Consider the following 22,462-nt stretch of genomic DNA (forward strand, 5'->3'; position numbering starts at 1 on the left):
CATACACAACAAATGAAATCAAGGATTTATTTAAGAAGTATACACAAATGTGTATAAAATCTCTTATTTGTTTTCTCATTCTGTAAATCACTAGAAGTTCTAATTCTATAATCCTCATGACAGGCTTGCCATTGATGTTCAATTTAATACAGGCCTTTCAGCTTTAAGGATTACCCTGTTAAGAATAAATGAGTACAGTCAAAAAACAGGCTTTTAAAAATATAAGGTATTTAGGCAATTAAGAATGCAATTTAAATCATACTGAATCAGTGATTAAGGATTAAACAATGCTCAGTAATGGTATGTAGTTAAAAGGTTTTAATATGTTACATATATAAAGGGTTTTTCAACTTAAAAAAAAAAAGATTTAGTGTCTCAACATCTGTATGGTAGAAAAAAATTACATTTCAATTTTTCTGTGAACAAGAACTATGGGATTTACATTCTTTCATCTTTATGACGACATTAAGTGGATGAAACATTCTTTCCCCTAAAAGGACAAAATTGTTTTACCTTCAGATTACAAAATAAACATGTACTGTCACCAACAATAACATTCAAGAGTTAATACTAGTATTTGCTCAGTTGTTTAAAACATTTAGTAAGCAGTCATTCAGATCTTAAGCAGAGCTCATACATACTGCCTTTGTAAATTATCAGCAATGCGTATCACAGACTAAAGGTATTCCAACTTTGTTTTTAAAGACAACACAAACATAGGTATTAAAATTAAAAAAAAAAAAGATTTTTATTCTGTTCTCTTTATCAGAGAAAATGTGGAAATGACATCTGGTTAAACAAGTGAGTAGATCAGTGTAGGTTCTAAGGAGTAACTTCCTGGTGAATGTCAAAGCATGAATCTGAGTACTCAGTGCTATCATATTCATTGTTTTGGAAGGGATTAAGACAAATACAAATAAATTTATACTTGCAAGCACAACCACTCAAATCATGTAACAGAGTTTCCAGGTCTTCAGCACAAAAATAACATTAATATAATAAATTTTCCCTTTTCATTTAGTACTTTGATAAAGCATCTCAAATGTGTAAATTGTATCGTGACCAGGTTATCTTATTTTATTTTTTGAAGGGGGGGGGGGGGGGGGGGGGGGCAGGGGGGTTCAGGCAGAAATAACTGCTACTGCTTGCAATTGTGATTTCTAATGCATGAGTCCTAATGTAGATCTCCTTTATTTCAATAAAATTAAGTTATCTGTGTTTTGCCAAAGATTGCTCAAAATCAACCCCCCCCAAAAAAAACAAAAAAAAAACCCAACACTGCTTTTACCAATATTGTCTGCAAAATAACATCAGAAAGATTTGCTAACTATGACTATGATTTTGCTAACTATGGTTTAAAATACTTCTTTCTTCTTTCTTGCCTCCATCATATTTTATTAAAAGTTGCTATTAAGATTTCCATATATCAAATGACCAGCTCCGACTATTTTAAGAACATCTGAAAAATAATAAAAATCCCAGATTACTACTTTCCTTTTTCTAAGTTGCTTTTACTTTCAGATCAGATACTAAAACACTACTAGACAATTAATGTTATGATTATTCAAGAAAAGCCACAAAATTGTAACGGCTTTTTGTTGAAGAGTTTTGTTGAAAAGTGAATATATAAAGTTAGGATACCTCATCATTACAGCAAACTCTGCTTTCTACATATATTTTATACAGAGAAATATGTACACAGACACACGTTCTTCCCAGCTCAGAGCCCTGTTGTAATTCTGGTTTTAAAACTGTAACCAATAGCTCTGTTAATGGTTCCACAGACAAGCAGAAATACCACTGAAGTGGACAAAACATACTTAATACCCACATGCACTGCAATGTATTTTATTAAACAGAATGTCTTAAATATTTACTCTAAATCTCACAGCAAAGAAAAAAAAGTACTTCCTACAGAAACATATCCTGAAAACAAAAAGAAGTTAACAGATTCAGTTTCTGAGGGCAAGACAAGTAGTCATAAATTTTTATCTCAGTTACTTCAAATGGAATTTAGCTGTAAGCACAGATAGCTATGCTTCAGCAATTACTCAGTTCAGTAAAGAACAATTTGCAGGATCTACATTAGCTGTGTCAACATCTGTAGAATTTGCATTGAAAGCAATTCATAAGTCACCTGGAGTGCAAGAATACCTCAAAGCTACGCTATGCTAAAATAATACCTCACAAGCTCATCACTTACCCTCCCCCTCAATTAAGGAATATATAAAGAAATAGTTTAGTACTTAACACATTAATTTCCCTTTAGATTCAGATGCTATTGAAAAGGCATCATTGGTTTTATAAAAATATCTTAGACACTATTTAAAACATGAATTTATTAAAATGAAATTACTTAACAGGTGAAGTTTTATATTTTACCTAAAATTGGCAAAATCTGTGTACTAAACTACAGCAAACAGAGACTCTCTTTCTCCACTGTCATGTCGGATCAGACTTGTTACATATTCAAAACCTTACTGTTCCCTCAAGGTTACAAATCCTAGAGGTACACATCAGACTACCGCACAGCTCCAAACAGAGACTTGAACAACAGGCCTCAAGATTATAATATAACAGAAAAAATCCTTGGCAAGATGTATGTTAACTTCTTTTGCATCTGTTTACAGATGTTGCATCATTGTATTTCTAAATATTATATATTTCTCCAACTGAAATATCCAAGCTCATATCAATGTCTTACACACATTTTACCACTTATAGCAGGATTTCTTTATTTAAAATTTTAAATTGGCATTATATCTTTATATTTTGAAACCACAAGTGAATTTTAATGTAGGATAACAACATGACTGTTTAATTCCAAACACTTATTTCTTGCTTGGTGGATAGTAGGATGGAAGACAGAAATAAGAGACAAGTAGCTAGAATACTTAAAACAAGCTCTATGTGTTCTTCTTGAAAAGAAGACAAACTTTCAAATTAAAAAGGGTGTTCCACTTGTATACTCCAGAAACACTCAGAATGGTTACAGTTTAACAACAGTCTTGAGCCAGTCAGCTATAGCAGGAGACCACCCTATCAATTTATACTGTACTTCTGCTTTTATTATTAAAAATAATGAACTATATTGACTGCTTTCCCTTCTTAAGATAGTTTCTTATGCACTACAAGTTTCATGAATTTGCACTCAGAAGGTTTATAGTTTAATCTTACCTTGCAAAGAAACGTGATGTTAAAACCAAGAGACTGCTCATTTCTGCTTCCAGTGTTCATATAATTTCCAAGGAACAACACTAACTCCAAAAGATTACTAAAGCTTTCACTCCTCCTCACTTCTTCACAAGCTAGTGTAACAGATATAATGCCAGGCTTGATATTGTTCACATGTTCTTCAAATGAAAGTTTGAAAAGAATTGCTCTGAGACGTGACCGCAACATTTTCACTGAATTCATCTACAAAACAAGAAATATTAAATCAGAACATAAAAGAACAAAAGCTTACTTGTGTAAAATAGCATATACTAAAAAATATGGGGCAGCCAATTAGAAGATAACACTTTCTGTATGTTTCCATAATTTATCATGTATTTTCCAAGAAATGGTACCTGCACATATTTACTGGGAACAAACACCACTGAAACCCCTCCACACAGCGCAGGAAATGTAAGCCAGTTCCATCAAGATTAGCCTGAAGATACACATGCCAAACTCTTTAATCACAGCTCCAATGATGTCATCCTTAGAAAATAAGCTTTTCAGCTCTTCTTTCCAAAACAGTACAACAATCTCTCAAGTGTCTGTGCTAATACCAGCACAAATGTAAATAGTTACGGACCAATCAAACTTGAGAATTATTTTTCATTTTTAGGTGATTCTGTGATTTTCTTACTGAGCAATGGACCGTAATTGTTAAGAGACATTAAGAAGATAAAAATATATACTGAAAAATTTTAATCCACTTAAAATTTTTCATTTAAATGCAAGAATGATTACCTTCCAAATCTAAATCTTAATTCTAATTAGCAGAATACAGAAAGATTTCTCCCCCAATGCATTCACTACCAGTGGTGTTCCTGAAGGACTTTGTACCCCTGAAAGAAAAGCTTGGTTACGGGACAAATCACACAACTTGGCTATCAACAAAACAAGGATTTTTATGTGCTCTTGTCTCTGTCGGGCAAAGCTTTATCACAGCTCCTTGAGGAACAAAGATTATTTTTGTGAGGAAGAAATGAATCAGAAGTGTTTCAGTACAACTAGCCTTTCTTATACTTTAAATGTATCTCTATTACCAGAAATTTTTATTTGAGCCCCTTTAAGTCATCAACACTCAGCCCTGAGACATTTTTCTAAACATTTTTGTATTTCAGAAACATTACTCTGAAAACTGCCTCAAAAAGAATCTACCTTCACTGAGATGAAGTAACCACAGTCAAAATTAATCATTTAATATGTTTGAACTTTCATCAGACAATCTCTAATTCTTATTTTTATTCAAAAGGAGACTAAAAAAATTGTCAAAAGCTTTAGAACATTAATACTACTTTTATATTATTTCAACTAAACTAGATGGTAAGCATGCAAATAAGCTTATGGAAACTTAGTCCTTTCCTAAGACAAACATCACCATTTTCATTCGGCAAATTTTTCTAGTTAACAAGCTACCAAATATTACTACAAACTTTTCTAAACTTTCCAAATTGTAAAGAAACAATCCTGAAAATAAGGATATTTTTTATGATTTTGATAACACACTCCAGTGGAAAAAACAAGAACCATTCAGATTCAATCCTAGTTTTCTGAGAAAACCTGCATGCAGAATTGCAGTCAAACACTGACGTAAGAAACAAATCATACTATTAGATGAAAGCAATGAGAAAGCACTAAGTACTAGATCTGTTGGATGTTTGATTAAAAAAAACTATTCAACTGCAAAAACCTCAGGGCCACTTTCTCAGTTCAAGTGGTTTTCAGCTATCTATCAGCAAAACAAAATGACAAGTTCTTGCTCAGACAAGAAGTATATTAAGAATATCTACTTTCTACATATACTTAATATACACTACTTGGATCTTGGCAACTTCATTAATTGCTTCTGGATTACTGTTACACCAAGACAAAACAAGGGAACAAGTTGCAAACTTTGGTCTTCTGAATTAAATGTAAAAAAAACTTCCAAAAAAGAGTAAAAAAAAGTCTCCAAGTGTTCTCAGGCACTCAATTATTATTAATTACATTTGATAACATGAAACTGAAAAAGGTTTTGTACTGTCATTTGTATGCATTTTGCAGCTTTCACTTTTCCTTTTTTACTTTCTGTGTCCCTATCGACATTAACCCACAGCATCTGTTCTTCTGTCCATAGCTGCTTGACTGTCATTTCTAACTTCCATAAAGGAAGGAAGCAGATAAAAAGAAAACAAATGATCCTTGAAGGTGGATGGCGAGAGAGAAGCAGCAGAATTTCCTGAACACAATCTAATCTTCTGACTTTATGCATGGAAAACATTTGACAGAGAAGGTGGGTAAACACCGAGCACAGCCCCAACGATAATTTTACTATTCCACATTAGAGAACACGATGGGAGGATGAACATATACAGCATTCCACTCCAAAAATATAATTATGTACAAGCTAGAGAGAAAAATGCAGTTAAACTGAATACAAGAGAAAGGTTGAAGCTGAAATGACAAGGAGGGCATTATGTTTATAAATAGAAATTTACAGCAAAAGGAAGGATCAAGTTGTGAGAAGATCTCAATCACAAAGATCAAGGATGTTGCAGTAGGGAACTGAGAACACTGAAAGGAGAAATGCCTAAAGTAATGCTTTAAATATTAATCACAATTTTCTGAACTTCTTTAGTTAGTTAACTGAATGGAGTACTCAGACAGAGCCCCAGTGCCTCCAACTTGCATGCTTCCATCCAGCATATTCCTTAAGCATTTTAGATATTCCCTTTGTACAAAATCTATGCAATGTGCAACGTGGCTCAGCCTGCTTTTTTATTACATGCAAGGGTGGAGTAAGAATATTTGCTTTCTCTTAAGAGCTGCTCTTTGCCATTTCAAAACTAGGTATGATGCAAACAGTAGACAGCACAATTGCTTTGACCTCTGTTCTTCCCAGAGAACAAGATCCCTTATCTCTTGCAGGGCTTAAAGTATTACTGTTATTTCATCACATTGTTTTAGTCAATAGAAGTGTCAGCTACATGATAGAAGAGAACAAAGTATTCCTCCAGAGGTTTTAAAAGTTCGTATATTTTTTATATTTATTATGTTTTTTTCAGAAGAATGAGGAGACTGCATAGTATATAAACATATTCATAACAAATACGTTTCCTAAATTTTCTTATCCTCGTTCAGAAACTTTTTAAAAACTTTATGGCATTCATAAGTAATTTAAAATCAACAGCCTCAAAGTTTTCAAAAGAATTTCTTAATACCTTTTCATTACCTAATTTATCTAACAAAAATCTGATTAGGTCAAAATCACGTTCCCTGCATTCAAACAAATTATTCCAAAGACACTTCTAAAGCCAACTCAGAGTGGTGCCTTTTAAATGAATATAAATAAGGCACTTAAAAACAACAAGCTATTTCACTTCTTTCAATGACTTCTATCTCCGTTTTAATGTGTTTTACCTTACAGGTAGAATTCCTCTGCGTTAAGTACATTTTAAAGGCATTGCAGAGCTGATCATCCTCAGTGCTTTCTATTAGAATAACAAAACTGAAGTGAAAAGAACAACTAATTTATTAAGTCTGTACAATGTCTTTGGAAGACCAGCAGCAAAAAGAGTAAAATTTCAGGTCCTAGCTTAATACTCAGTTACAAGGAATTACCTACCAAGGCGTAGTCAATAATTTATACAGACTTCCATGTCCTGCTTGGCATCATGCAATCACATACCAGCACATATTGGGCAGTTGATGCAAACTGCATAATTGCATTCAGAGACTGGTTCTAGCCACTGTATTACCTCATCATCTTGTTTTTGGAATAAATCTATGTATTGAACACCAGTAAAAGCAACAGAACGTGATCCTCAGTTTCAGTTATGATACAAATTCACACTTCTAGAGCCATTTCAAAAGTCTGTATGTGTATATATACATATACACACAATATATATATACATACACATATATTTACATATAGTATGAAAATATATCATGAAATACCCTCAAGTGGAAGATACTCAGACGTAACATTAAGTTCAATTCCTGAAAAGGCTTTCTATCGACATAAAAATCGACTTAAATGTATCAACTTAATAACTTTTCACACCAAAAAATCCTTCCTTCCCTTAACAGTGATGTATTTATATGTTTTGCCAAAAGTTAAAACTTGAGGCAAGATATTATGGGCATATTATCTCTTTTAGCCATTCAGTATTCAATATAGCAAAATAAATGTATCAAAGTTGTCAGCACCACAGAGTAAATGGATCTTTTATGAACCCTTAAAAATTCAACTTCTTAAAAAGCTATGAAGAACACTCCAAATTAAATAAACACATAAGCCTTTTACACAAGACATTGTATAAAAATAAGATGAAAGACTCCGTGTCTGGCAGAAAAGCATGTTACTCTCCACTACATGCAATACTTGCTATTAGAAAATAGAAGTGCATATTTTATATTGTTGCTGATCAATAAATATATCAACATCTTCCTAATGCCCAATAACACTAACCAAAATACTTTAAATCTACTTTTTTCATGTATGTGATACAATAATTCTCTCCAGTTAATTACTGCAAAAATACATACCACAATTATAAATTGTTCTGCCTCAGCAAGATCATTATACTCATCCCGAAGCGCAGCTATGGCGTCAATTTCTTCCTGCTCAGGAAGATTCTTCATTATACTCTAAAACAAAAAGGCATTATATTAAACACGGTATAATGAATGAGCCATGAACTTCAAATAACTCGCTAAAAATAACATAACATGGAAATGCACAAGGATTTTTTTTATTTATTTATACAGATTAGACACTATGTAAACTTCAAATCAAGCCAGTAATTAATACATACCTCTGTCACAGTCTTCAATTTGAAGAATGCCCTCTCTGCATTAAAAATCTACAGAAAAAAATCTCAGCTACCATGAGACGCTGAAGAACCATTATTTACCTGCTAAAGTTTCTGCCCTCACAATTTCATACTACTTATTAAGTAATAAACAAGAAAAAATGATCTGTGTCAAGTCATATATAACCACCTAAAATAATCTTTAGTTCTTATTCTAAATTCCTGTACATGATAAAACCAGAACACCATCTCAAAATTGGACAAATATTCTGGAAGGTGAATTCAACCTTCAATGTTTTTAAAGGCACATGAACTCAACAGACTCCATATTCCCAAAAGTCTACTTTGATACATGATCTTAACTCCTGGGTCCCTCCTATAATGGTCCTCAGAGATTCAAGAGAAAAGGAGTGGGTCTGACTGCATTCTAGTTCCTTGCACATTTGAAAATGAATTCCAAGAGGATGTGCTCCATTACACTTCCACGGCTTGAAGTCAGATCACTGTTCTCCTCAATATAAAACTCAGCCATAGCTAAATGATCATTGCAGCGCAAACCACATGCATTGGCAAACACACATCAAAGAAAAAGCACTGCCCAAAAGGGGTCATAAAGGGAAGAAAATGTTTTTGTTTCTTTTTTTCCGCCCCCAAAGGGGGTCACAGACTAGCTATATCTTAGTTCTAGAACAAAACTCATTTAAACTATGCAACTTTCAACAACATGCTTGTGGAACCATATTCCATGCTGACTTCTAGTCATTAGGTTTCTAAGGTTCTTGCAATAAACATCAGCAGACATAAACAGTGTATATGTAAGTATACGTAGATACTCACAAACATATTTAAATATATCTACGTTCACTTAATAGTAATGAATAACTCAAAATGAAACAAGCATTTAATGATCACATTCAAATCCTTGTAAGTAATTTAAGAAATAAGGTTTCACAGCATACTTATCACAATGTGAGCTCAAATAAATTTAAAAATGTTTACAAATGTAAGAATATATATATGTATATATTTAAGTCTGACATAAAGAGGCTGACACTTTCAATTATTACTTAGTTAAAACGCCCTCAATTTCCTAAATGGTATTTGACATGCGTACACTTAGAAAAGGTACTCTCTCAAAGACACAGTGAGACTGAAGAATGAATTTTCCTAGCATGCCTTTCTCATAGAACTGCAGTGTCATCACTGACCATGTACACAGTCTACTTAATCCAATAACCCAATCAATTTTATCGTAGCATAAGACTGAAAAGTAGCAAGAAACAAGTACTTCAGAGGAGAGAACAGTTCTCTGTATGCTCAGTTACGCAATAATAGAATTACAGAATCACCAAAGTTGGAAAAGACCTCCAAGATCACCTAGTCCAACCTACCAATTTTTTTTTTTTTTTTTTTTTTTTTTTACTAAACGATATCCCTTTATACCACACCTAAATATTTCTTGTGCGCTTTCAGGGACAGTGACTTAACCACTTCCCTGGACAACCAGCCCATTCCAGAGCCAATCACTCATTCTGAGAAAATTTTTTTCTAATATGCAACCCAAACCTTTGGATTTTACCACTGATTCTCAGAATAAAGCAGTTTCTACATGTGCATTTTCACAAAGTACAAGTTTTGCTAAGCATGAAAGCAAGCAAGATTTGCTTTGAAGAAGTTTTCCAATTAGTAATACTGAAGACTATTAAACTGGTAAATTAGTTACTAAGTCACTTAATTGGAAGATCAGAACAAAAACAAAGCAGAACAAAAATCAAATAGAAGATACAGTCCCTTTACTCCAATGCATTTCTAAAACTGTTTTTAGAAATACAGAAGCAACCTCATTGGGATTATCAGGTAAGAGTCCTTGCATTTAAAAGTAAATCTGACAGACCAATTATTAAAAAGAAAAAGAAAAAATAAGGACCAAATGCCAAGCAAAAGTAATTAAAGCTTGCTATGTGAATCCAAAGCCTCATGTTTTGGAGTATTATTAGCTGCCAAGTTACTGGCATGGCTGTATTCATGATGAATTCATACCCATTTATTCTATCACTGCCTTTTACTTAAGTATCGTCATTTTTCTCCACAGCGCTTATACATATACATCTCTCTTTCCCCAATATACTTATAATTTAGTCAGATTCCCTCTCTGCTATTTATATTGCTAATCTAATCAAGCCAGTCTTTTCCAGCTTCCTTCTCTAAACCGTTTCTTCATTGCTCAATCATCTTAAGTAGTTTTAAAGTTCAGCTTCTCCGTTTTAAATTCATTTCTCAAAATGTATCAAGTATTTTAGTTAATGTCTTAGATGTGCATTATTCATAAACATAAAAATCACGTACTGGAATTATCTGATACACCTTACACCTGTGACTACATTTGTGTATTTTATGTTGTACTGGATCGGCAGGAGATGAAGTTTAGTTTCTTCTGACTAAAAACTAATGCACCAATATAGCAGCTAACGCTGAACAGTGCTTTTCTAGCTTCAAGGTCTTTCTGATTTCTCACTCTGCCTACACTACATCAGGCCAAGGATGGGCTAGAGGTATTCAAGGTTATTTTTCAGTCCCTGATGACTTCCTCAATATTAGTAATCCTTTAGGCTTCTCAAATGATCTGATATCCTGGATCATACTACAAGACTTCCTACTTATTCAATTTCTAAATACATTAATTATACTAAGAATGTTATCTCAGATGAAATGTGAATGAGATTTTTTGATATTCAATGTATGGTTTTGTGTGTTAGATAATATAGTTCAGAATATGACACTGAGAAAATAAAACTGTATGGACTCCTGTGTACACTCTGAAATCAGTAGTTTCAGAGTGTACAGTACTGTACACTCAGACCTCAGTAGTTAGGATTTATGAGAGACAGGTCTTCCTTTAGAGCCTCAGGAGAAGATATCTCCAGAAATGTAGGCGAACCTTGGTGACGAGAGATAAAACTGGAAATTACAGACAGATTAACTTAATTTGATAAATTTAATACCGTAGTGCTCATTTTGTTTTTAAAATAATCCATGCTAAATTTTTCCTAAATTATGAATGTTAACTGTGTAAACAACAGCAACTGAGTTTAGCCCAGTCTCCCTAGAACGATCATTTTCCAGAACCAAGACAGGAGGAAAACACTCATTTAGAAAGCCTTAGGGGAACAGGAATGGGGACACAAGCAGGTGCAGTGAAGGATGAAAGGACAAACAGCAGCCCAGTACATTTGCTAGAAAATCGTCATTTAGCGAAGACTTGATCAGCTAATAGCTGCAACATCATGAATCTGCACAGGATACTAAAAGACACTAATTTAAAGCTAATATCATCGGTGTATTACATCTATACATTGTTTTAGGTTTGCCTGTTTCTCTGCTGCACTGCCACTTCCAAAAGATTGTTGTTCTCCTGCTGTGAGGAAGCTGAAGAGATGTTAAGAAGCTGTACCACAAATTTTCTTCTCTCTAGCTGAGAAATTTTCACCTTATGCTAAGATCAAGTAACATCAGGAGCAGGTCTGATTTACAGACGAGCAAATGTTTAAAGAACTGTGATGAAACTTCATTAATGGCTAGTTTAAACTAAATAAATGACTGTCTCTAGCTCAAAAGTTAGTATCAGAGACTTCCTTTTGAAAAAGAAACTTCATGAAGCGAGAAATTAGAGGGTACTATTAACAAAAAGTAGAAAGAGTTTTATAGCTACATGTAATTACATACAAAAGTAGAACAAAAACAAAACATTACATTCAAGTGAAGCATTTGTATCTGATATCCACAAAACTCCACATTACTTTTACTTATGAATTCTTATATTTTTATATCATTACTATGTGTACAATAAGCTATGAACAGAACTAGCCATTGTTTACATACCTGAACAAAGGCATCAGTCAGCTTCTCTTCATTAACCTCTAAAATGACATTTTTTATTTCTTCATAAGGCATACGGAGAGAACCCAAAAATATTGCTGAAATTCAGTAATAAATAATTAGAATCAAAAGGGTCAAAAAGACAGATGCAAGAATGCAACAATTCTAACAACTCACAACAATCACCTTGATCCAAATTAAGATAATTCAATGAAAGTTTTCTATATAAAATGTTACATTAAATATTATTTCTATTCAAAGTATAATACATGTTATTTTGAAGAAATGAAATCATGACAAGAGTTAACTGTTTAAGCAATCTCAGTTGCTCAAGTGGTATCAGAATTAAGTCCCAGTGTTATGAAATAGCAACATTATTTGTATTACTATTAAAAGAGATTTGTTCATCCATTAGAAGATTCCAGTGGCTATTATGTTTGTCTAGCTATACTCAATTCCTAGAATTGATAACTTGTAGAATATTCACATACTATTGGTTTTTTATAAGATTCTTTATCAAAAGCAAAGAAACAAAACCTAACACCTGTACCATTTTGAAGTAACTAGGCTTATAAAAGAGTATACTGTATACACTTAAAAGATGGATTTCTCAAAATAATTCCATCTCAGGCTGTTATATCATCTCAACAGAACCCTGTTTTAAAAACATCAAAACATCTCTAACAGATTAACATACTGTTTTCCATAAAGTGCTTTATATTCCACCCAAATACTATGGCTGATTTCCTCCAACCATATTTTCAATTCCTGGTTTGAATTTTTATATCACTCAAGTCATAGCACATTTTCTGCTTAGGGAAGTTTATTCATAAATGTGGTAATAAACAATGCACAGATTTGGTTTTACATACTTGATTTGCCACAAGCATACATGAACTAGTGACATTTTATGATATTTCCTATTTAAATAAATCAGTACTGCTCTTAAAAATAGAAAAATTGAAATTAAAGAGGTTAGGCTATTTTCCTTGTAACAGTATTATTTGTTCCTAATTTATCCCATTTGACAATATCCTCTTTAGAAGTCCAGAGACCACAATGCCTTTCCTGCACTGCTCTAACCAAAGAGTTGTCAGATCTCTGGGTTGAGTCCATAACATAAACCCTATGAACGATTCCCTGAATCAGTGACTATAATTTAATTATTCTTTTCGTCTAAAGTAATTATAGAAGGAATTGACCTTCTCAGTACAAAGACAATATAATTCATTAACATTTAAGTCTACATCATTTTTTGGTACATTTAGGCTTTCCAAAGTTCTATATATGTATGACTTAAATGCATTATACAACTTTTCTGAACTGAAAAGAAAAATTGGCTCACATTGCATGTTTTTAGAAAAATATTGTAAACAAAGGAAGAAGATTTAAGAACAGCCATGCAGACAAGATAATTACATACATATACCTGAAACATTTGACATCACTTACATATGTTTTGTGAAGTTTTTGCATCCAAAACTCTTAATACTTTATTCCTTTTCTTTGGCTGGTCCATTTTCTTTTGTTCTTCTGGTATTTCTACAGGGTTTTTAGCTGAAAAAAAAAAAAAAAAAAAAAAAAGGTATTTAGTAAATATTACAAGACTTAAAAGACTAACAGCAACTTATCCAGAAAGCCATAATAATGCATTTATAAGAAATCAACTCAAGCAAAGTGAACTCTTTGCCTTGATTTACTATAAAATATCTACAGAATCAAATTACATCAATTTATAAAATTAGAAGTGAAATGAAAATTTTAATGTGACAATAACAATTTCTTTTTGTGGCCTATCAAATTGTTTTATACTTTAACTTACTTTCCGCTACCTTGAGCTCCAGTTATTGCAAACATCTTTAAAAATGCATGAATAGGTATTACCTCAAAGCACATGAGTGCCCTCTGTTGAAACACAATTATCATTTGAAGTTCTCCATCCAAAACCAGTAAGATAAATTAATTGAGATTTATCACACTATAAATCTGTAGAGGTAGGTTTTTACTGGTTACTTTGTTGACATTGGTAAAAAGCAAAACAAAACAAACATGGTAACAAAGTAACTAAAAGATGTGCTAATTAATGCTAAGTCATTCAGAATTGAAAAACCTCTAGTATGATTAAGGTAAAGTTTTAAATAGACCAAATGTGCCATTCTTCTCAGACCATTGCTTTTTGGCTGCACTATTTCACCAGCATGGTTTCAATACATGCCTCCTATGAAATCACAATTATTTTTGGAGTGAAGAATAACACCAAAGCTTCAGTTTCAACCTCTTAAAAGGAAGTTATTTTCTCCTCATACATATTACCAGCACAAAAACATCTGATAAAGTAATACTACGGGGTTTATACCACTTGAATAATTAGCTGACCTTGGGCATTTTCATACCAGCATAAACTAAGCTAGTCCAAGACAGTTCCCTCATCTCCAGCTACCTCTAAAAAGCCTAAGGCAGAAAAAGCTAGAAAGAAAACTCCACAACAATGCACTGCTTGCTCTTGCTTTCCCTGCTATTATTCTGCAAGCACGTATGACAAACCTGATATATAATTGAACAAAGAAGAACTACACATCAACTTTTTTGCAATCTCACATACAGACAATACTCAAAACTAGCACCAGCACTGATCTGTTAACTATTATGTGCTACAGTTCAAAATCCTTAACTGACCTTCCATGAATTAATCAAATACTTACCACTACTTTTTCCCTCAGTTAAACAAGGAAATAAAAACTAGGTGATCAAAAGCCAAAAATAAAATAAAAACAAAATTGAGTTCTCCCATTACAATGCAATAAACATTATGAGTTCTGTTATATGAACAGAAATACTGAAAAGCATGAATTTGTGTCTGGTGAGACAGTTAGGAGGAATGACTCCAGGAGTTAAGCGACCTATTCATAGCTTCGTCTGTTCAAGAATGAAGCCTTCTGGTTATCCATACATAACCAAGTCTTTAAGGAAACACAGTAAAGAACACACACTGTAATCAATCTGGTCACTGGTGTACAAAAGACTACAAATCTGTTCTTTAATGAGCTAAAGCAAAATACTCAAAGCCAGCATTCATCTCTTCATTCTTGAAAAATCACAAAGGATTACCCAAATATTCAGTATTCAATAAACAAAACCAATGAAATAAAACACTTGTTAACATGTAACAGTTCACATATATCTGATCAGAAATACGGAGAGAAACAGATTTGTGAATGAGAATTTAATGACAAGGGTGTTACATAGACCCACTAAATAACTAAACAAATGAACACTGGTTTTGGACAGGTTTGGTTTTGAAAACTTAGTATTTTCTTTGAAAAGTGACACACATTGGATGGGCTGACCCAGAATTCACAACAGTACCCATCAAATAACTCATTTTCAAATCTCTTATCAACTGCTTCCAGACTGCAGTCCTCAAGAGGTTGTGAAACTATTAGCCACAATTAAAACACCCAAGTGCAAACCTTCAACAATTTTGTAATAAACAGCCACTCTTATGTCCTTCAGCCTGAAGACCTGTAACAATCACTTGTAAATCACCCACTATACAAATACTTAATACGTAAGTTAGATTAAAAATTTTCCACTTAGAAAAGACTAGAAGTTCTTTCCAAAGGTTTTAATCTTTTCAAGCATTCTGCTAAGAATTTCTAGATACCATTACACCAAGTCACAAGAACATGGAGAAATACCTTAATCAATGCTTATTTCACCACAAAATTGCATTTCAGCCTCAACATCAATCTCATGAACCTAAGACTTACAAGAGTGATAAAATTTCTAATAAATTCTTCTACACAAGGAATGCGAATGAGTTTGACTTATGCTGAAAAGTACGTTAAATATCAGAGTGCTAACAAAAGCCACACCTTTCCTGTCCTGTTCTAGTGCCTCTTTCTCACTCTGAGAAGTGGGGTCCACTAGCAATGATTTGACTGTGGCAGAACCACGAACTACAGAATGCAGAAAAATAACTGAATAAAATAACACTACTTGATGCACTTTAGAATCAATATACTACTACTGGCCAATATCCCAAACCTTTTCAAAAATTCCTTTCAACATGAGATCCAGCCAAAGGAAGAGCTGAATAAGGATTTTATAGCAGTTAAAATAAGGTTAGCTCAAAAAAGTAAGATTAAAAAATCTAGAAGCTAAAGCACCTTTCACTTCATTTTGACACCGTGGTTTTGTGCACTACTTATTCATCATAGCCCTCCAATAAAGGCAATCACTTGCATATTTGTTTGAAATCGGCTTATTTTCAAGACAACATGTCTTACAGACAGTACCTAGAGCTAATGACATTCACACACCCATGTTTCCATAACAAACTGAGTAGTAATTTGCAAAGAAGATATACTAGAGTGAAAATGCCACAGCTGCTTAAGCAAGAAAGGGGTCAGATTACCAACATAATGCTCTTCTGCCTCTATAGGAAAACATCCTTCAGAACTCAAATGGACTGTACCTGAAGCTTTGTTACACAAGGTCCATCCTCATTTTAAATCTCTGCTGAGATTGATTGCTGCTTCTGAATACTCTGGAGAACTCTGCCTCTCAATTTTTAAGCACACTACCAGCCTTCTGTTACTTTAACATCAAGCTTGATCCAACAGCCTTGCAAATGCAAAGCTCACTCTTTTTCATCCCAAAATACACTAACCAAACTCACATAACTGCTTGACTGCCTTAACAGATGTGGAATGACAGCTGGATCCTCCACGTACATGATTAACACTGTCCAGGTCCTTTAGCAGCCCACTATCTGCTTTACCAATTCTCAATAAAAGAGTCCAGAAGTGCAAGTATTATAGCATTATGTGAAGGAGGCTTACATGTCAGCACAGCAGAGTTCAGACTCAAAAAGGCCTGTCAAGTAGTCCTTGTTCCAGACCACAAACTGACAATGCTAATGTATACCATTCTTCTGTACTTCTGTTGATGCAAAGTATTTTTTTTAATATCCTGCTCTACATTTCTATTTCATCTTGAAAGTAATTTCTTTTCACAGACAGATACAAGTGAGTATGCAGATTTCTCTGTAAAAATAATACACACACAAATGGGTGCACATACAGGTATGGACTTTAATTTTGATTCCAAGAAAGAAAAACCAACTCTCCCTGCAGATGGGAAGATTTTTTTTTCTTTTAAATTAGCATTAACAATAAATCAGTGACAAGACACCTACTATTGCACAGTTATTTCACACTGGTTACACCTATACCACGTTTTGGTTGATTTTACTTTTTCTTTTTTTATTATCTATCAAAAGCTGAGAGAAGGGAAATAGAGCCAATACGATCAATCAGAGAGAAATAAGATAATTTAAACACAGACAGAAGTCTCTGAATACAAGAAAATACAGGTCTAAATTCCCATGTTATATAAGTTACAATTTTTTTTTACATTCAGAATCTATCTGTGTTATTAAAAGCATATTTGTTTATCAGCATTACAGGGAAAAGGCTGATGCAACTTGCTGAAAGGAGTTGTTTTCTGTTCCTCTTGTATTATGCGATCAACACATATGCACCTTAAGTGGGTACCTTCAGTAACACCTTCATCTGGGAACTAATGTAAACCCTCAAAAAGGGCCCTACTTGAAAATCATGCAGGGACTGTACAAAAAAAAGTGACACAAAACTGTTATATGAATCCAAAATATTTTTTGCAAGACTAACGATAACCATGGCAAAGAACGTACACAAAGATGCTGAAATACTTCAGACTTAATTAAAGAAAAACCAAAACAACTTACCAGTAGCACTTCTTACTTCTGTACCAAAAGAAAAAAGCACACATGGCTCTTCAAAATTATCATTGCACACCTGTTCATTAATTTAGCTATTGAATGCCACTAAGTGATGACAAATGTTTAGAAATCCATACAATCGTACTTAATGCTTCCAGAGCTGTTAAATCATTTTATTTCATGTTCAAGTTTTCAGTTTGTGTTAACCTCCTAATTTATTTTTATTATTCACTGCTTAGCTTAACAGTAAAAAACCTTCATTCATGAATATGGTTAGGATCAAAATTAAAGGGAGACAAAAAGTAGTAAATGGAACTCATGTTTACCATTTCAGTGTCATGCTGCACCTTCTCAGTCTATATTTTTGTATTTTCATTATCAGAAGTCTTTTTTTTTTTTTTTATAGTTTTCCTGAAAAGGAGCACCAGGGACTAAAAATAAAATGCGGGGGAGGGGAAGAGGGAAACAGAGATGGAGGTGATGTAAGTAAACTTCAGTCTGTCAGAACCTGAGCCATAAATTTCTCCATTTTCTCTCAAGTCTGTCCTTACAGAGAACAACAGCCCTTTTATTGTCATGGGAAATGGACTAAGTTCATCTTATTTCCACCTGGTAGATGGCTTACCAGCTGCATTTACTTGTATTAGACAGCAAAGGAAAATATACAAAAGAAATTGCATCTTTTTCTGGTAAAAGAGTAAGAAAACATAATGGGCGCAAGAATATGGGGAAAAATTAACTGCCAAAACAGATTTTCTCTCTTTCTTTCTCTCTCTCTATGTATATGTACAAAATGAAAGATATACACATATATATAAATAAAATATAGAGTGAGATCTATAAAACATAGGAGTACCTTGAACAACTGAAGCTATTATTACACTGAGACATTTGCTCTGGGAAAAATAAAAAATATCCCATGAAAAAACATGGGAGAATGCTGTAATAAGGAGCTAAGAATGGCAAGTAAATGGGTATCCAGTGTTATTCTGAAAGCCATGGAAAGATAAGTTAATTTTACTAGAACTTCTTTGCACTTGACTAAATTGATGACCTTGGAAAACTACTGATAAGTTTTTCATTTCCAACAATGTTACCAGAGATGTGCTATTTGCAGAGGTAATACAAGAACAAACAAGTTCCGTTGGGAGGGACCTTCGAGGACCATCAAGTTCAAGCTTGACTGATTCAGGGCTATCTAAAAGTTATTGTACATTACTGAGGGCATTATCCAAACACCTCTTGTACTCCCAGCAGACAAGGGGCACCAAACATTCCCTTAGGAAGCCTGCTCAAGTGTCTGACCCACCCTCATAGGGAAGGTATTTTTCTTAGATGTCCTTTCTGAACCTTCCCTGGCACAACTCTGTGCACTCCTCTCATCAAGTTCCCAGGGAGAAGAGACTAAAACTTCCTGCACGCTTCCTCAGGAAGTTGCAGAGCCATGAAGACTGCTCTTGGCCTCTATTCATGCAAGGAATAGGCAACCCACATCCTCAGCCTATTCTCACAGGACATGCCTTCCAGTCCTTTAATTTCACTGCCATCCTCCGGATCCCTTCAAGGCCCTTAACATTTGTTTTATATTGTGAAATCCAGAACTGCATACAATATTCAAAAACATGTTAAATATGGTGGGATAATCTTCTCTCTTGACCGGCTGACTGTGCTGTGCTTAATGTACAGCACAAAGCAGTTTGCCTTCCTGAGTGTCAGGGCACACTGCTGGATCTTGTTGAGCCTGCCGTCAATGAAAGTCAAAGTTGATAAAAGTCAAAGAGAGGAAGAGAGAGAAAGGAAAGTTGTACATAATGTAATCTCAAACTTGCACTTATTCTCTCCCCCTGCTGACACACAATAATAAATCCCTCTATTTTCTCACCATACAATTTCTTCAATCAAACTGAAGCTCAGAAAGTACCTGAGGCCCTGGTTAGCACAGCTGGCTCAGCCTGGGAACTTCTAACAACCACTTGTTTCAAAAGTTGAGTAGATAAATATGACCAACCTTTTGTTCCAGAAAACAGAAGGAACTCTGACAAGTTTTTGTTTGCTCAAAGAAACAAAACTATGCAAAGAACTTACTGATCAGCAATAAGTGCAAATGTGTCTAGTAAGAATGAGATCTGACAAGGGCAACAGCAAATTAGAAAACAACAGTGCAAGTTTAAGAGAGCAGTCACCAAGGAGATAATCTTTACTCAACCCTGTAACTGATGGAACTCAAGTGGGAGCAATGAAATACTTTCAAGGGACTCAGGGAGATGCCAGGGCCCTGCTTTTGGATAATGCTCAGCACAGCTGAAACCACAACTCCCCTCCTGGAGTGCATACCACCTCTCCTGCAGAACATGTTAAGTAGAATGTCACACTTTTATACATGTAATTACCTTTACTGTGATTAAAGCAGTTTGGTATCCAAACATATTTGGTTCTAACACAGTCATTTGGACTGAAAATGTGACAAATCACAAATCACTTTCCCATACATCCAGAGACAAATGCAGGAGCATTAGCAGATGCTGGCCACACCTTCTCGTCAATCAATCAGCAGCTGTGTGGCTTCATGTTTATTCCCAATGCCACCTGGCATTTTTCAGTTCACCTAAAATCACTCAGTTATCAATTCCTCAAGTGAAATTAATTAAGCACTCCTGCTGTCACTCTGTCCTTTCTGCAATCAGAAAAATCACACAGCTAATGCAGCATTAAAAAAGAAACAAAACAGTAAACAATTTTATCACAAAGAAAGCAAGCACTGATACAAAAGTAGTTCTAAGTTTGAGATCACAAGATAAAAAAAACAGCAGGAGAAAAAGCATGGAACATCTCTTGACATCTCATATAGTCTTTGCCTAATTAATGTAATCAAGCAGGAGGAAGTGACATCAACCTAACGTATTCTGCTCCATGGAAGAAAAAATTCCTGACATAGTTTTATAAATAAGCTCTGTTAAAAATCAGCAAGGGTACTGTATTCTTCTTATTTACTCTTCTACTGCAAGTGATTGCTACTGTATTTCTCCATCTCATTTAAGGAATATGTTAAATATTTTTATTCTATTAACACTGCCCTAAAATGGTTGCAAGTAACCTAATTTTCAGCTGCCATTTGAAAAACTGCATTAGTAACTCATGCAGTTAAGCTGCATAGTTAAAGCATACTTTAATAAACATTCTGTATTAGAGTTGCTTCCAGCTTTCTATCAGCACATGCCTGGAGGACTGAGCAAATAGCAACAATTAAGAAAACGCAAATGGTCACAGAAATACATGCAAGTATTCATCCTGGGCATTGGAAATCAAACAGCAGGCAAACTGACTGAACTGAAAATATCCTCAGTGGGCTTTCTTAACTGTGTTGTACCATGTGCTTTGGAAGCTGAAACAAATGCTAGCAGTCTTTTCCATTAACTCTTTTCTCACATTCTCTCCATGAACATTTACATGACACAAAGCCTCAGAATTATCCACTCCATTTCTAAGAGGAGCCATTTAGCCTTGGTGCATTTTGCCAGTCACAGGACCAGCCAATGCATTTTAGCAGAAACGGCAAGTTTTTATGTGGGACAGAGAAAACAACTGTCCAAGAAACTAAAACATTGCCTACAGCAGTAGCTTTAATTTAGGTAGTCACATGTCTCAGTTTATTTCCCCTCCTCTTTGATGTCAGACCACCATCACTACAGAACCACCATAGAAAAACACTGGTTTTTGTTTTTATGGCTCAACACCATAGTGTTGAGCGTTTTCCTGACCAAAGAATAACTAAAATCAAAGTAAAATAAAATGCTAAAAAATTATCACACTTCATCAAGATTTTCATAAACTTAATTGCAGTTATTATTAAAAGCAAAAATATTTAAATGGAAAGTTCAGTTGTTGTTCGACTTAACCAGACTTATTAAAAGCTGTATCTTTCCCGATAAAGATTATTGCTGTGAATTTCATTTTCCAAACAAATTTTAGAAATAATGAAGTTAAAAAAAATCCAAAGATCCAAAAATCTAATTATACAACCAAGTTAGACATTGGTGTTTAATTGCACTAAGTAAAGCTTCACAAACAAAGTGGTAGGTGTTCTTTTTTTTCCCCCCACTGTGCTATTTGACCTGTGAATTTCCTGAATGTAAATGCTAGAAATCATATGCTTCCAGATGCATATTTCAAGTATCCTCTCTCTTTCATACTTTTCTACTATCAGGTTTTAAAACAAATATGCTCAAAAAACTTTCACTTGTATCTCCCATCTCTACATCTGCTTATCATCTTCAAGATCTTCTGTAGTCTGTAGTTTAAGCATAATATGGCATGACCTGACTACAGTCTGACCCATGAGTGAACTACAGAGCATTACCTTTCTGTGGACCGAGTAGTTGAGAAATTGGAGAACTCTGATTTAATGATTCCTAAGAACTTTATTCTCCCACTAAGTTCATGTTGTAAAGAAAATACTATGAATATAATTGGTAGTTAGGTGAAATTTACTATTGTATTTACATGGATTAATAAAAAAAAAAAAACCTTAAAAGGGATACCTTCACAGATATCAAATTTGGATAGCTGTCAGCCTAAATTCATAGGTGAAAGATTATATTAAAAACAACTGGGGAAATATCTTCCGTAAAAAGAACTGAAATGATGAAAGCTGGGAAGAATGAATATATTTAGTTTAATTCATCTACACAGATAAACAGATTTTTTGAATATACTAAACAACATATCTCTCCTTTTCTTACACTTTTACCTAAGCTCCTGCTCCTGGTAACCCACTGAAATCAAAACACCAGGCTTGAAGACTATATAATTACCT

At 34.0% G+C, this 22,462-nt stretch overlaps 1 protein-coding gene across 1 annotated transcript in view; it reads right to left on the reverse strand.

The window, feature by feature from the left end:
* DIAPH2 (diaphanous related formin 2) overlaps positions 1-22,462 on the reverse strand; it is a 145,187-nt gene that overhangs the window by 68,647 nt on the left and 54,078 nt on the right. Inside the window, exons 18-21 of the mRNA XM_065729493.1 lie at positions 13,338-13,442; positions 11,889-11,983; positions 7,744-7,845; positions 3,178-3,417 (exon numbers count right to left, since the gene is read on the reverse strand). Coding sequence (XP_065585565.1) covers positions 3,178-3,417; positions 7,744-7,845; positions 11,889-11,983; positions 13,338-13,442 — 542 coding nt within the window. The remainder of the gene's footprint in view (positions 1-3,177; positions 3,418-7,743; positions 7,846-11,888; positions 11,984-13,337; positions 13,443-22,462) is intronic.

Source organism: Cyrtonyx montezumae, unplaced genomic scaffold (genome assembly GCF_038088225.1).
Source record: "Cyrtonyx montezumae isolate F1298 unplaced genomic scaffold, pur_monq_1.0 scaffold_11, whole genome shotgun sequence".
Lineage (NCBI taxonomy): Eukaryota > Metazoa > Chordata > Aves > Galliformes > Odontophoridae > Cyrtonyx > Cyrtonyx montezumae.